Source organism: Anarrhichthys ocellatus, unplaced genomic scaffold (assembly GCF_004355925.1).
Source record: "Anarrhichthys ocellatus isolate YVR2014 unplaced genomic scaffold, GSC_Weel_1.0 scaffold1, whole genome shotgun sequence".
Classification (NCBI taxonomy): Eukaryota; Metazoa; Chordata; class Actinopteri; order Perciformes; family Anarhichadidae; genus Anarrhichthys; species Anarrhichthys ocellatus.
In genome coordinates this window covers 9,715,932-9,730,718 of record NW_022280031.1, presented here as the reverse complement: position 1 = coordinate 9,730,718, position 14,787 = coordinate 9,715,932, and the positions used below count along the sequence as shown (strand labels likewise).

The window sequence follows — 14,787 nt, the reverse complement described above, 5'->3', positions numbered from 1 at the left end:
CCTTAAACGACTAACCAGAGTAACATCTGAATGCGAAGACCTGCTCATGCAAAGGCTGGAGGTTAGCCTCTATAAATCATTTCATGTTAGATTCTTAAAGCTAGCTCTTTACATATATAATACAAGACAATTACAATGGATACTAAATTACTACTTTATTAAAAAATAACATTTAATACGCAATGATACAACACTGTACATTAGTGTGTGTGTGTGTGTGTGCGCGCAGGGGGAGCAAAGGTGTCCCAGAAGACTGTAAGTGAAGGGCTGCTGGTCAGCTGTGAGGACGTGCTGTAGTCTCATGCTGCATTCATCACGTTCGGAGGAGGGTTCACTAGTGTGCATCAACTGACCTCTGACACACTCTGAAGGTTTCATATTTTATTTTAGTTCATCTTCTTGCAGGAGGTTCAGATGCAAATTGTTATTTTTTGAATTGATAAAGTCATGTTAATGTCTGCAACAATCAGGGACAAATTCCACAGGAAAAGACACAAACCCTGAGTTTCTGACTTTTACAAGAGCCGTTTCAAGTCAGACGTTAGTATTTCTGGTACGCCCTCATGTCATGAATGCAGCATTAGTCCTGAGAGGAGGAAAGGTGACTGTAGGGTCGACTGTTCATGGAGTCAGTCCAAGATGAGCAGAGGAACTACCCGATTCCACAATAAACAAACCATCACCTTGAAAATCGACCACAACCGAGGCCACTCCAAAAATAACCTCACATGTGAATGAAAAATTGTGGTGGAAACACAGGTGAACAGAGATATTTGCAGACTGAAACCCCTGTAGAACCACAGATAGATTCAAGCAATTATTGTCGGGCCCTATTATAGAGTGAAAATATGCACCGTTTCAGACAGATGCCATAGTGCATGTCATTAAAAAAAGAAAACGCCACAAAATGAATGGTAGATCGAGACCAGTGGTATTTTACAGAATATCGCGTTACTTCACACAATAGTGGAGCAGTCTCACAATAGATTGATCCATATTTCAATGGACAACATGAAGCACCGACAATGTGAGATGGCAGTGTTCAGCTCTGCAACAATGTAACAGTACTCAGAAGAAAAAGTGTTAGGTCAGACTTCTCATAGTTAGTCAGTCAAGCTTACAGTTTATGGGCACATGTCAGTGGCTTTTTGTTAGCCTAAATTTTGTGTCAGTGTTTAATTGCTTCATTAAAAAAAAAAAAAAAAAAAAAGGACTACTGGCAGTGTTGCTGGCAGATGACACACACAGGCTTCATTTGTCAGACCATCAACTCTCTAGTTAATTGAGAAAATGTAGATCACTTCATGCACTGACTCTTAATCTTAGGTCGTAAAATAACGATTACAAGATAGAAGTCAAGTATGCAGATTTTAAACTCAAGTGTAAACTTATGGATACGAAGCGACTGGTTGATAATACGCCGTGAACCGTGTTGAACATTGTTGCATTTCTCAATGCATCTCAGTTTCAAGGCATGTGTGGAAGACTTTGTCATGCTAATTATAGGACTATGGAAAGACTAGATAATTCAGAAAAGCTAGCTAAAAACTCAAATTGTGTCTTAGAGATGTAATACTCAGTGACAAATACAAAATTAAGTAAATGACATACTAAACTGGCTAATACAAATTCTATGGCATGGAGCAGTGTTAGGTTAGATAAGAAACTTTCTCCACGAGTTGCAGAATCCCTAGTTCTTGGACAGTAGGAAGAGAAAAAAAAAGCCTTGTTTTATTGGCAGCGATTTTAGCTTTTTGTAGGACGTTTCCCTCATCAATATGATTCACAAACTGGGCTGTTTCACAACAGCATCATTGCCCTGAGAAATATGTTCCCTCGCGGCTATGGGTCTGGAGATGCCTTTTGATTTTGTCAGAACGGCTGAAGCATTTGCCACACACAGGGCAGCTGTATGGCTTCTCCCCAGTGTGGATCCTCATGTGAACCTTCAAGTGAGCCATCTGCGTGAAGCCCTTTCCACAAATCTGACAGCGAAATGGTTTTTCTCCCGTGTGGCTACGCTGGTGCTCCTGGAGTCTTCCAGACGAGCTGCAGCATTTCCCGCATACTCCACAGCGATAAGGTTTTTCTCGAGTGTGCACTTGTACATGCACGTGCAGGTGGCCAACGTGACTAAACGCCTCACCACAAACCTTGCAGCAAAATGAAGACATGTGGCCTTGAATGGGGGATTTTTGATGAGGGCAGTCCACGGCATTGGCTCCTTGGTTGCGTATTTGAGAGGCCTGTCCTCTGTTGGCGCCACTTCCATTTCCCTTAACACCAACCATCTGTCCTCCATTCTCCACCCCGATAATGTCAATGTTGTTCTCATTTGAGCAGTTTGGGTTGACTGGTGCGAGTGGCTGGGCGCCGCTGTTGGAAGAAGTCGAGCCTCTGTGGCCTCCTCCACTCTCTATCTTCACGTGCCTCGAGGAGCCTCGAGATGCAGGATCCCTCTCCCTATTCTCCACACCTTGACTCTGAGGCTGAGGGAGGTTGGATGTGTGGGGGCCATCCTGAGGATACTCGTTAACAACACGCGGGGGAGTGAACAAGTTCTCTGGTGTGCTGCAAGAGCCGTGGCCACGGAGCTGATCCTCTCCTTGGTTGGCCCGGAGATCTCTTTTATCCTTAATCTGAATGGGGATGCGCTCTTCATGCCCCATGCTGGGACTCCACTCACGACGTGGGTGCTCACCCTCCTCCTCGTCCAACAGTGCCATGGACGGACGATCTGCGAACAAACCAAGAGGAAGAAGATCAGATGAAAATATGAACTTCACTGCTGTAAACATAACAGTGTACATTGCATAGTGCAACGCTAGTTGAACTACATGGCTTGGTGTGTTTGTTGATACTTTCAGAGAAAGGTGAACCAGCTACTGCTTCTGGGAATTATCTATAGTGCTGACCATTTACAGGAGAGACAGAGAAGCTGTGGCAGAGCCAACCATGGAAATAGTAATGTGGTGTTCTTCGCTAAAACACTCCTTTACCAGACTTTTTCCACCAAAAACGCAAAGAGTTGAACTCGCCACATTGTCATACAATTCTTAGACACATCCATGTAGAAAAGTGTAACTGTGTGGTGATACACTGTAACAGAAATGGTACTCCAACAAAACCCTGACACATTTAGTTCACCTAGCAAAATAATGGCCTAAGCAATAGACTCTCTTGTTTAATCTATTTAAATATTATACAAAACAGTCCGGGGAAAGCATGAGTATGTATAATAGGCAATAATACAGTATGTGATGCCTACATAAGGTATTCACTCCCTTGATTCTTTAAGTGTGCACTATGCCATTCATTCACAGTATTATTTAACACTGCTAACGAAAAAAAGACTTGTCTACTGTACGTACAAAATCTCTACAAATGTTTTGAAATTAAGAGGGCAATACTTATCATACTCATAATACATATTTGGCACCTTTAGCAATACTTACAGCAGTTTCAGCCATGGGTCTACTCTGTTGGGGTAGGGAGTTTTAAAATTGGAGTAAACAAACACTATGACACGACACGAGTGTAGTGTGAATCCGTTTAGTTAGTGTTCACGTGTATCTGTCCTACCCTGTCAAATAAACCGTGAATTAGTACACTGAGTGTGTCAAAACATTCACTAGTGTACAGATATAACAGTTAGCTATATGCTAACCCCGGGTGTAGGCTAGTCGGCTAAACTAGCTGGTTGGCTAACGAACAAAGGTTGCTAACGCGCTAGCCGCTCCACAACAACAGCAGCTAAAGTCAACTAGCTCGCTAACGGCTAAAGTTAACTTGTTTGGAAGTGAGGGAACATTACTCTGATACTATTTGTTGTGTTGTTGCATTGTTTCTGCACGCGGTCCTTCCCATTACACTACCTAACGCCAGCCCCAAAAGAGTTGGCAGATAGGACATAAAGGGGCGCCACTGCACCGTTAGCTTTCAGCGGAGCTAACCTGGCCATATTTCAATTCCAGCGTCTCGCAGCCTGCGTCTCAAATGGTCGTTCTCCCGCTCCCTGATCGCTATCTCCTCCTGGTACTCCAAAATCGTGTCCTCGACAGATTTGTAGATCTCCTGCGCAGCAAGCATGAGACGCTCAGTCAAAAATACGTTTAAAAACTGAAGTTTGGTCATTTTTCTTGGGTTGCACAGCGCTCTTGCTACCATCCAAAATGGACCAAAAAGATGCTCGACCCTGTCACGTGACCCGGAGTTAAGTCTTCTTCTTCGCCTCCTCCTTTCACATCGTTCCCCAAAGATCTTCTGTGACACTACTTATTCTGTAGTATTTCTAATCGGGTCTCACGTGACAGAACAACATGCCTGAATGTTGTGAAAGTGCCATTTATTTTACATTAATCTATGTCTAAATTTTGAAAACTCTATGGATCTGCAAATGAGGTAATCAGTAACGCTCAGCTGAGCTCAGCATATAAAAATGTTAAAAGCTGTCTCCTGACTATTTCCTGTCAAATCAATTTTCTCAAAGCATCAAAAAACAATCTTACACCTTCAAAATAAAGCCACAATACGTATCTCATGATACAGTTAAAGAAGTAAAAACTCACGCAAACATAAAACTCCTCCATCAAGTCTAAAAGTAGATTAATGTACCAGTCACCACACATCTAAAGTATAACATGCCGTTTTGGTATGTTATTATGTACTTTGTCGAAATAGTTTATCAGCTACATAATTCCAAAAGCATCAGTAAAAAGTATGGATATACAGAGTAAATGGGACGCAGTTTGTCATCTAGCTAAATACTTCTTTAATATTATACTATTATAGTATTATAATATATTATAATATTTAATATTTCTGCAAGCTTTGGCATTATTGCATGAAGCTCAAACAAAGCATTCTGCATCTTTGTGGGAAAATGTGCCATCGAAAATAATACAAACAAATACAAACAACCCAGTGGCATAGCTCCATGATACATACTGTAGTCTATACTTATTGTGTTTGTATACAGTGTGTGGATTATATATCATTACAGTTACATCTCCAATCAGGTGCCAAAGTACCAAATATGCTATTTCAAATTTAACAACAAATAAAGCAATGGATGCTGCTAATACCCTAAATATACAAAAATCAATATGTAAATAGCTATAAAGTTATGTAGCCGATACTTATACAGTATATATGAGTAGTGAACTAAAACATGGTAATACAAATATAAATAAAAGTGCAAAATATCTTGCATTTGCTAAACATTATTAAATAACAAGTCTTACAATTACTTTTCACGTTCAGTCATAACATTTATTATCAGCAATTAATTATTTAATGAAAAAGATGACATGACCTGGAGGACTGGCTTCCTCGCAATTGATCAAATAGATAAAATGTCAGCGTCTTGTTTTTCATTTTAGATTATATCATCAATTTCCAATATCACTTCACATTTTCAAATAAACCTTTAATATTGTCAATTTAATTTTACCCGTTCCTTTTTAGTTTAATTATGAACTGATTATTCATACCAGTGTAGTAGAACACTAATCCATTTGAACCTTTTTACCAAAATATCCTCCATACTCCAGTCAGTATAAATCTCTCGGATGAGCTTACTATCCTCCAGCTCGGCAGGCGGCGAAACCTACATGTGCGAAACATGCGCCCATCAAAGCGGAAATGACGAACCGTCAAACTTGCGCACTTCTCCACGTGCGAGACCAGCGCAGTCACATTGTCAGGTCCGCAGCTCCACGATGAAACGACCAAGTAAGTAAGCCCTGATATGAGCTCATATAAACACATTTTAGGGCTTCATTGTTCGGTTAATACTTCCAACCTTACACTACCTGTATTCATCGGTAACAGCCACCAACAGTCTGTCTGCTTTACCTTCGTTTTTGACTAAATGTTAATTAAATGTTCGACCCACGTTAATCGGTTTTACTTCTATCTTTTGTCTACAGAGTTGAAGACCGCAAGTAAGCGGGTCTCGTGTTCCAAACGCTATAAAATACAGAAAAAGGTGAGTGTTTTGACTCTTATTAACGTCACTTTAAAGATAAACGTTTACAGTTTTTCGGTCGATGAGGCCTGTGTGAACGCTGCTGACGTTGCTAATTTATAACTCGTTTTGACTTATTTTAACGTCTACAAGAAATTGAGTTACAATTTTTTTTGTTTTTGTTTTATATGTTTAGGTCCGGGAACACAACAGAAAGTTAAAAAAAGAGGCAAAGAAGAAAGGAGTGAGCAAACGCGTGAAGAAAGATCCCGGCGTCCCCAGCAGCGCTCCCTTCAAAGAGGAGGTCCTCCGCGAGGCGGAGCAGAGGAGGCTACAGGTCGGCCTCATTTAATCTTCTAACGTAGTTTATCACAACACCTACCTCTTGTTTAAATTTGCATTTTGAGTGTTTTTAAGTGTGCTGTGTTGGACTGCTGTAATACTCATCCAACATGTTCTTGTGTCTCAAAGATTGAAGAGGATAAAGAGAAGAAGAGACAAACTAAGATAGTGGAGCGAGCCAAGAAGAGGAAAAAGGAGACTGCGAGTAAAGGATCAGAACCCACGGCCAAGAAGGCTCGGCAGGTAAAAGGCAAACACTAAAATAATCCATCGGTTCAGAATTGTATGACTACTGTTGACTGACTTTTATTTTTGCGGGGCGTCTTGTTTCCATAGGATGTGGTTGAGAAGCAGCCAGAGAAACCGGCTGCCCCAGACAAGAACTCCAAACACTACCTTTGCTCTGAATTAAATAAGGTAAACCTTCCCTATCCCAGTCAGTGTTTTCCAGGAGAACAGGAATGGCTTTCACCTGATAATCTTCAGCGTGATCCCTCTCGTTTTCAGGTGATTGATGCATCTGATGTAGTCATAGAAGTCCTCGATGCTCGGGATCCACTGGGGTGCAGGTGTCCACAGCTGGAGGAGGCGGTGCTGCAGAGGGAAGGCAATAAAAAACTGATCTTGGTTTTAAGCAAAATAGGTAAGTGGACACGAGACACTGCCATGTTGGCTCATAGTCAAGAACACATGAGTGTGTTGTCTGGACTCTAAATGTTTGATGTTCTGTGTTGCAGATCTGGTACCGATAGAAAATGTGGAGAGGTGGATACAGTGCTTACAACTGGAATTTCCAGTTGTGGCGTTCAAAGCATCAACACAGATCAAGGACAAAACCGTGGTAGGAGGTGCATTTGATCAAGAACACATATTTAGATTTATAGCGTATAATGGTTTATAAAGACACTGAACCGTCATTTTATGAACCTGTGTCTCGACTACAAGCTAGGGGCCGCCAAACTCTATTTTGACCAACACATGTTCATCCCCATCCAGCTTTATGCAATATAATTGGAATTTTTAATAGTCGAAATTTTGATTCATTTTAATTCAAATGTGTGACGGGTCAACTATCAATAAGACGGCTTTAACTTTTCAACTTGAGGTGGGAAGTGAAGTGTTCTCCTCCCCTCTTACAGTTTGGATTTGTTTATTATTAAAAACAAACATGTTGTCACGTCGTTGTAATGTGGAGGACTGAGAAGGTTGAGCAGCTTGTGCTGTGCTGTTATAACTGGTTATAACCTCCAAGAGTAACACACAAACCGCTCTTATCACGTGGCTCTGTCTCAAGCAGAGCTCATCTGTAGTGTGTTTGTTAACAAAATGTGTTTTTCAGAAATATCTTCCAATATGTTGTTCAGACAGTGTTTCAGCCTCTTGAAATGCAAACTAATAAAAACTTTGTTTATTTGTGGGCGGTACTTTCTTTCAAGTAACTTCACTTTTCTGGTAACGTCTTCCTCAGCAAGCCAGGAAGAGCAGCAGGATCGTGGCCTCCCATGAAGTCCTGGACCGATCCAGAGCAGCGGCCTGTTCTGGAGACGGTTGTCTCACTGAGCTCCTCACAAGTTTTGCTGCTAACAAACAGGATGAAGCTTCCCTCAAAGTGGGCTTAGTTGGTAAGCACAGCAGCATCCCTACTTAAAACAGAATTCAGTTTAACATTGTATTATGTTAGTTGTCAATTCTGGTTGTTCATTTCTTTGAGTTTGCTCAAAGTACAAAATTTTGATGCAATCATATTTTTTTCTTTTTTTTTTTTTTTTTTTTTTTTTTTTTTTTTTGCCCTCAGGTTTTCCAAATGTGGGGAAAAGCAGCATCATCAACAGTATGAAGGGGATCCTTGCATGCAATGCTGGCATTAAGAGAGGCATCACAAAGTGAGTGACTAGGCCAAAAAACATTAGCTCCAAACACAATTGTAGCATTTTCTGTGCGATCAGTTTTAGTGCATAGTCGGCAGAACTGGCAATTACAAATTGTAAGCGTTATGCACATTACTGTGGGATTGAGTTCATATTGTTTGAAGTTATAATTAACATATTACTTACTTACTATTAACTACATACTTTTTTTTGTAGTTCATACTAATTGTCAAATGTTGCCTGTTGCCCCCCTCAGATCCATGCAGGAGGTGCACATCTTAAAGAACGTGAAGCTCATAGACAGCCCAGGAGTTGTGGCGTCAGTGTCAAACCCACCAGCCTCCATGGCTCTGAGGAGCCTGCAGGTGGAGGAGGGCCAGCAGAATGTGCTGGAAGCTGTCAGGACTCTGCTGAAACAGTGTGACCACAGCCAGGTAGGAGGAGCTCCCATCACAGGAGAGATGTGTCGAGTGAACTGGTTAGATTGATTGAAATTTAAAGCGAGTTTTTAAAAAAAAAAAAAAAAAAAAAAAAAATTAATAATAATTTGAGGTTATGTGTTCTGATGGTTTCAGATCATGCTCCAGTACAACGTCCCAGACTTCAGAAACTCTCTCGAGTTTTTAACCCTTTTTGCCAAAAAGCGTGGCTATCTGCAGAAGGGTGGAGTTCCTAACACGCAGCAGGCGGCCACAGCGTTCCTCGCCGACTGGACAGGGTGAGTGTTTGTATGAAGACAAAGTGTTGGCAGCTGTAGTGCATCAGTGTGGATATGAGGACAAAAACGCAAGTCTAGATTTCATTATGAAGACTTCTAATCCAACTCTGATCCCAACACTGTGCCAGAATAGCTGCATTATGTAAGCAGGTGGTGCTGTGTCTCCATTGATCTCACACAAGTCTGTGTCTCCCTCAGAGCCAAGGTAAGCTACCACTGTAAGGCACCGGAGAGCCACGGCCTCCCCGCCTACATGTCCGATGCTGTCGTCACAGAGATGCAGAGCGGCTGGGATCTGGACAATTTGAAGAAGGGCAATGAGGAAACTCTGAAAGGTAACGGTGGTGTTTGATGTGATTCCTTCACATATTGTGTAAAGAGCAACATTGCCTCTTGGTGCCGCTAGGGGCCTCCACACTGTTTTGACCAACACGTGTTAACCCCCATCCAGTTTTATGTAATATAATTAGAATTTTTAATAGTCGGAATTTAGATTAATTGCAATTCAAATGTGTGACGGGTCAACTATCAATACAGTTTTACCTTTTCAACTTGAGGCGTGAAGTGAAATGTTCTCCCCTCTTACGTTAAAAACAAACATGTTGTCACGTCGTTGTAATGTGGAGGACTGAGAAGGTTGAGCAGCTTGTGCTGTGCTGTTATAACTGGTTATAACCTCCTAGAATAACACACAAACCACTCTTATCACGTGGCTCTGTCTCAAGCAGAGCTCATCTGTAGTGTGTTTGTTAACAAAATAAATGTATTTTTCAGAAATATCTTCCAATAAGTGCATGTTGTGTTGTTCAGACAGTGAGTTTCAGCCACTTGAAATGAAAACCAAAACAAAACTTAGTTCATTTGTGGATGGTGCTTTCTTTTAACTGACACTTATGGGCTTTTAGACTCTTTGCTGAAAACAACTTCTGCTTTTCAGGTGTTAAATTCCCGAGCCAGGCCAGCAGCATAGGCTTCATCTCTAAAGGCCCGACTGCAGGTCAGCTGAGTGTCCTCGATTCCTCTGAAGAAACACCTGTTGCTGCAGAGGGAGCAGCAGAGCAGAATGATGAGGTAATAATAGAAGTTTTTGTTTTTTAACTGCAAGACGATACAGATTCTTCAAATAGTGTTAGCAGTCTGGTCTCCAGGAAATGAGGACAAAAATTCATGTCTTGATTTGTGTATGAAGACTTCTAATCCAACTCTGATCCTGCTGGCTGGACCTTTCTCATTCAAATCACTTTGCATCTGGAGTGTTGTTGGACTTTCAATAATTAAAACATCTGCTTGTCTTGCAGCCCGTACAAAGTGCCGAGGAGGCAAATAAAACCGAAGAACCAGATAAACCACAGACGGCGCCACTCAAGAGTAAGGGCATTTTTTTTTTTTTTAAACAACTTTCATTTCTTTATTACTAAAATATCCAGCTAGTGGGGCTTATTTTTACGTCTCGACTTGTCTTCCAGAACAACCCGGCCAGGTGCAGTTCCAGTCTGTCGACATCAGCCGCTCTGCAGCGACAACAGATGACGCCTATGACTTCAACACGCATTTTAAATGAGCTCTGCTTTCTTTGTTTGGAGGACATGCAGATGTGGAGTTGTCAGCATACCCAAACATGCTGACATACAGAATCACTGTCAGGGTGCCTTTGATCACCTCATGACAGGCAGTTGATTCAGAATCCCAGTTTAAAAGGCACTGCCTAGTTGAGTGGTGTCAGGGCAGTCGTTGGTGTTTGTGCCCTGCCTTTAAACTCTGAATCTGGACGACGGTGAGACCGTTTCCAGACAAGGACCTTCATCCTCGACAACATTTTTCAGTTAACATAATTGAATAGTTTGTCTATGTGGTCATGTGTATATATCCTGACTTCTTCCAGATGTTGTTGGTGAATAATCGGCTGTTTTAAATGTCAAGAGGTCATTTGTGTTTTTGTGTTCATGCAGAATACTGTATATAGACGATGTACTATAAATGTAATAAACCCTCTACAAAGCCTTCATTTGTTATATTTTTATAAAACAAAGTTACACTACAGCAGTTTAATGCTGTTGATGTGTTTTCACCACATTTTCTTTGCTTGTGGCTCTTAATTAATTCACCCTCCTTTTGTATGTAAATGATAAAATCTTTATTTCATGTGCCATACAAAGGATGACCAATATTTACAACGGCAAAGCAATGTTTATAAAAATCCTGACTGAAGGGTTACAAAGCATGAGGACATTGTGCAAACATTACATTTCTGCAGAGGTGTAGTTTGCTTAGTGGTCTGCATAAAATGTCATTAAAAACACTTGGAGTTTAGCATGAGGGGCAGATTTAGTGTTCATTTATGGCAGTTATTATAAATGATAGGCAGGACGAATCACAATGGCAGTGCAACATTAAATCGCTGCCCTGGATTAACAATCCGTTTCAGAATAATGGGATTATAGAGGAAGAGGGAGATAAACCGTCTTTGTAACAAATGATGCACTAAGAACAGACTACTGTTAAAAGGATCTGATAAATGTGTAATTAAGTGTAAAACTTGCTACTTTTCCACAGGAAGTATTGATTGAGGTAATGACACGATCTGTGTGGCTAATACTGGACTGGCTGTGCTGTATCGTAGTTAAGGTAACTAAAATACTCCAGTATACAAATAAAGTGAATTTGTCAGTATTGAGCTGCATGTAAACAAACCTGCACATGGTTGTCGCAAGGTATCTCATTGCTGTGGCCTGGGATTGATGCATACATGTCTATTAACATTATACTCTTCAAATGCAATATTTCTCTTATCACAGGGAGGAACACAGTCTATGCCTCTTTCGTGAAACGATCCTCTTTAAACAGAACATTTTGAGAAGCATGGGTCAGATATTTGTGCGCTCTAAGCAACAAGATGCACTGGGTATAGAAAAAAGCTGTTCAAGGGAATGTGAGAGTACACAAGTCTACAAATTCGGAGGATTACAGAAGTGGCGAGTGAAAAGGCTTGACTTAGATCCTGAGATACCACGCGGCGTGGTCCTGCTTGGCTGCTCGAAAGTTCCTGAAACCGAATGTTTCAGTCTAGTTGTCCCCTGTGTGTTTTCGCACAGGGTTAAATTTTCCTGTGGGGTCTGGAATGAACCACTTTTCCCACACGTTAGAAAAGGAGGATGTCCTCCCCCAGGGTTTGTAGTGTCCGTTCCAATGGAGGAGTTTGGCAGCTTTCACAAACTGTAGGGAGTAGCGGTTTCCAGCACCTGTAGTGCCTGAAAAACAAATGATAATATGAGTTTTTATACTGACCATCATATATTGAGTCAACATTCAAATATTTTAACCTGAAAACTTGCATCCTTCACAAAGAACAGACAACCTAGGTCAGTTGTGATTTCTATATAATTTAACTGATGCTTTTACAACAGAAAACTGCCTCAATAAACCTTGACAGATCCGTTAAAGAAACAGTTCAATATTTTGGGGAGGTACACTAATTCCCAATATTGCCAATAGTTACACGAGAAGATTGATACCATTGTCGTCCGTCAATATGTTGAACCATTTATTTAACACCACTATAAAAGCTTCTTGATAATACTTAGACGGCGCATGTCTTGTCACTATTGTGGATACCGTCATATGTGGCATTATCATAATAGCTTTCATGGGAAACCATAATTAGTCTTGTATCTAAAATGTGTTGGATCTACAGCCAATGGTTGACTGAGAAAGCATGTCATGTATTTTAGTTTCCCTTCAGTAAGTAGCCAGAACTTACCAAGATGCCTGACGTGCCACATCGGGTCGATGGTGGAGTGACGTTTGTAGAAAACAATGAGGAGTGGAGGGGTGGTGATACTCTCTGCTAGTGTCTTACTGTACAGATCCTCCCTAAAAGGAAAAACCAACAACTATTCAGCTTAATTCTAACAGAAGGAGTCCACTAGCCTCAATATTCACGCATCTTTTTCACCAGTGTGAGTAACATACTGTGTGTTGAGTTCCATCCAGTCCTCCAGCTGCCGGGTTATGTTCTGGTTCCTCCACTCGGTCAGGTTAGCGATGATGACCCCGGGGTTGAAGGAGCACGTGTTGGCCCTCATCCCCAGCTTCTTGATAGCATCCTTCGTGAAGTCCAGGAAACCTATATAATTATTCTATTGGAGGAGATTCATTATTTAAAATCAAATGTCACGACATTTGCATAACAATATTCGTCATGAATAGTTTCTTTTTTTGCATAACTCAAGGAAGAGATGGCCCACCTGATTTCCAGCAGCTCGAATGATGCCCTTAGCAGACGCTGAATCACAGTCATCCGAAAAGGCAGCTGCGTGTCCTGGTTTGAGGTTGGTTTCATAAAGCTCCTGAATGTCCCCTGTGATCCAACAGAACAGGCAAAGTCCATTTGTAAAAATCCCTTCCAGAGAACCTCTTCTCTTACTGTTAGTTTATGGCCACGGTAGCTCTCTTTCTTTATGGTGGTGTCTTACCTTGTACAACGGTATCGTCATCCAAGTAGATCGCTTTCTCTGCTTCGGGTATGAACACAGGTAGATAAAACCTGGCAAAAGTCAACTGACAAATAGACCATCAGAACAAAGTTGGCAAGGAACAACCATTTGTAAACAGTAACGAAAGTATGAATATTTCTTCCGGCACTGTGATAAAACATTCTGTTGTCTCACCGGTTTGGCAGCTTCCAGCGTCTGAGTGTCTTTGGTTATTTTCCCATTGAGGAGCTCAGGCTGGAAAATAACTATCTTATATTTGACATTTTTTAGCCGCGTATTACTAAGCCAAACACTGTTGGTGAAACAAGGAGATAAAGTTATGTCAGAGAACGATCACTTAAATCAAATGAGAATTACTTTTCACACATTTCTCTTCTTCAGCAAGACATACAAGCTCCATTGTCTTACTTTAGGTGATCCACCGTGTCATTCAGGGTGACGATGGTGAAGACGACATTGGCTTTACTGTTCTGATAGACACTGTTCATGGCAGCAACCACAGCTCCGAGTCTTTCCTCGACAGCAGTGATGAGGACAGGGATCTCCTCTCCTTTCCTCACAGACTCTAGTCGAAGCTCCGGAGACAACTCGGATTCAAAGGGAAGACTCGCATCTGAATGCAGACATATTGAGGATTTCACAAATAATGCAGTGACTTTGTCTGATGAGATATTTACAACAATACACTTCATAGTTTGAGAAGAAGGCACAGAGCACCAAGAGAAACATACCTGGGGTTTCCATGTGTAAAATGTCTCCGAGGTTGAGGAGATTTCGTTGGACTATGATCAGGAAGGCAACAGCCAGCAGCAAAAGAATGACCACGTTTACTGAAAGAAACGGTGAAGAACTGATCTCAATGATAGCTGTGGTACACTGTGAAAGACACACATCTGTTGAGTAATGCAGAATGTTAATGTTCCTATTTAACTATGTTGTTTTACATTCTCACTGCACTATCTAGACATGATAACAAACATGCATCTAGACTGACTCACCTTTCCTCAGTGTCATGATAACGGCCTCATCTGCTCCTCCAGCACGCCTGATAAAGGTTCAAAATAAAAACAGGGGAAAATGTCAAAGTTGATCTGAGCGCAGCCCAAGATGTATTAGCTGGCTAGCTACTGAAGACTGACATAAACCAAGGATTGCTGCTGCATAAACACAACGGGACCATCAAATTAGTGGCTCTTAACTGTGTGTTTATATGCTTAAATTAAAAATATATACGGCGCAGGGGGAAGTAAGCTACTAAAATATATCGGATAGGACAGCAACGGTAATTTACGCTCCAGCCAAACTGCCAACTCAACATCAAGTTGAACGCTCTCCGACAACAAACGCGCACGTAGTAATAGATGCCCATGTGTTTGCCTGATTTTAACATTCAATTTG

At 41.2% G+C, this 14,787-nt stretch overlaps 3 protein-coding genes and 3 non-coding genes across 6 annotated transcripts; 4 read left to right on the top strand and 2 right to left on the bottom strand.

Annotated features, from left to right (window-relative positions):
• Positions 1-366: 366 nt before the first annotated feature.
• Positions 367-4,183, bottom strand: LOC116384289 (zinc finger and SCAN domain-containing protein 22-like). Its single transcript, XM_031848803.1, has 2 exons — positions 3,954-4,183; positions 367-2,737 (listed from the first exon to the last, which is right to left on the bottom strand). Exons 1-2 carry the CDS (start codon positions 4,165-4,167, stop codon positions 1,812-1,814), a joined length of 1,140 nt encoding a protein of 379 aa, XP_031704663.1. The 5' UTR covers positions 4,168-4,183; the 3' UTR covers positions 367-1,811.
• A 1,458-nt stretch (positions 4,184-5,641) lies between these two features.
• Positions 5,642-11,278, top strand: gnl3 (G protein nucleolar 3). The gene is made up of 15 exons (XM_031854499.1): positions 5,642-5,733; positions 5,931-5,989; positions 6,165-6,305; positions 6,440-6,553; positions 6,647-6,727; positions 6,818-6,953; positions 7,048-7,151; positions 7,779-7,932; positions 8,106-8,193; positions 8,435-8,612; positions 8,754-8,896; positions 9,095-9,231; positions 9,834-9,967; positions 10,195-10,264; positions 10,363-11,278. The coding sequence occupies exons 1-15, from the start codon at positions 5,721-5,723 to the stop codon at positions 10,455-10,457; spliced, it is 1,647 nt and encodes a 548-aa protein (XP_031710359.1). The 5' UTR covers positions 5,642-5,720; the 3' UTR covers positions 10,458-11,278.
• Positions 7,501-7,638, top strand: LOC116388162 (small nucleolar RNA SNORA47). The gene has a single exon (XR_004213059.1). It is a non-coding gene; the product is annotated as a small nucleolar RNA SNORA47 (small nucleolar RNA).
• LOC116388178 (small nucleolar RNA SNORD19) lies at positions 8,946-9,020 on the top strand. The gene has a single exon (XR_004213065.1). It is a non-coding gene; the product is annotated as a small nucleolar RNA SNORD19 (small nucleolar RNA).
• Positions 9,518-9,655, top strand: LOC116388167 (small nucleolar RNA SNORA47). Its single transcript, XR_004213060.1, has one exon. It is a non-coding gene; the product is annotated as a small nucleolar RNA SNORA47 (small nucleolar RNA).
• On the bottom strand, positions 11,016-14,715 carry glt8d1 (glycosyltransferase 8 domain containing 1). Its single transcript, XM_031854512.1, has 9 exons — positions 14,388-14,715; positions 14,121-14,219; positions 13,798-14,002; positions 13,564-13,681; positions 13,369-13,453; positions 13,141-13,253; positions 12,866-13,032; positions 12,654-12,766; positions 11,016-12,144 (listed from the first exon to the last, which is right to left on the bottom strand). The coding sequence occupies exons 1-9, from the start codon at positions 14,401-14,403 to the stop codon at positions 11,960-11,962; spliced, it is 1,101 nt and encodes a 366-aa protein (XP_031710372.1). The 5' UTR covers positions 14,404-14,715; the 3' UTR covers positions 11,016-11,959.
• Between the last annotated feature and the right edge of the window lie 72 nt (positions 14,716-14,787).

Bases quoted from the DNA above. Each gene is read 5' to 3' on its own strand.
- gnl3 (XM_031854499.1), top strand. The intron at 8,897-9,094 runs GTGAGTGTTTGT...TGTCTCCCTCAG, and splicing joins TTCCTCGCCGACTGGACAGG to AGCCAAGGTAAGCTACCACT. The intron at 9,232-9,833 runs GTAACGGTGGTG...TCTGCTTTTCAG, and splicing joins CAATGAGGAAACTCTGAAAG to GTGTTAAATTCCCGAGCCAG.
- glt8d1 (XM_031854512.1), bottom strand. The intron at 13,454-13,563 runs GTGAGACAACAG...TCTATTTGTCAG, and splicing joins CGCTGGAAGCTGCCAAACCG to TTGACTTTTGCCAGGTTTTA. The intron at 13,254-13,368 runs GTAAGACACCAC...GTTGGATCACAG, and splicing joins TGACGATACCGTTGTACAAG to GGGACATTCAGGAGCTTTAT.
- LOC116384289 (XM_031848803.1), bottom strand. From the start codon at position 4,167: ATGGTAGCAAGAGCGCTGTGCAACCCAAGAAAAATGACCAAACTTCAG. The intron at 2,738-3,953 runs GTTAGCTCCGCT...GTTTGTTCGCAG, and splicing joins TGGAATTGAAATATGGCCAG to ATCGTCCGTCCATGGCACTG.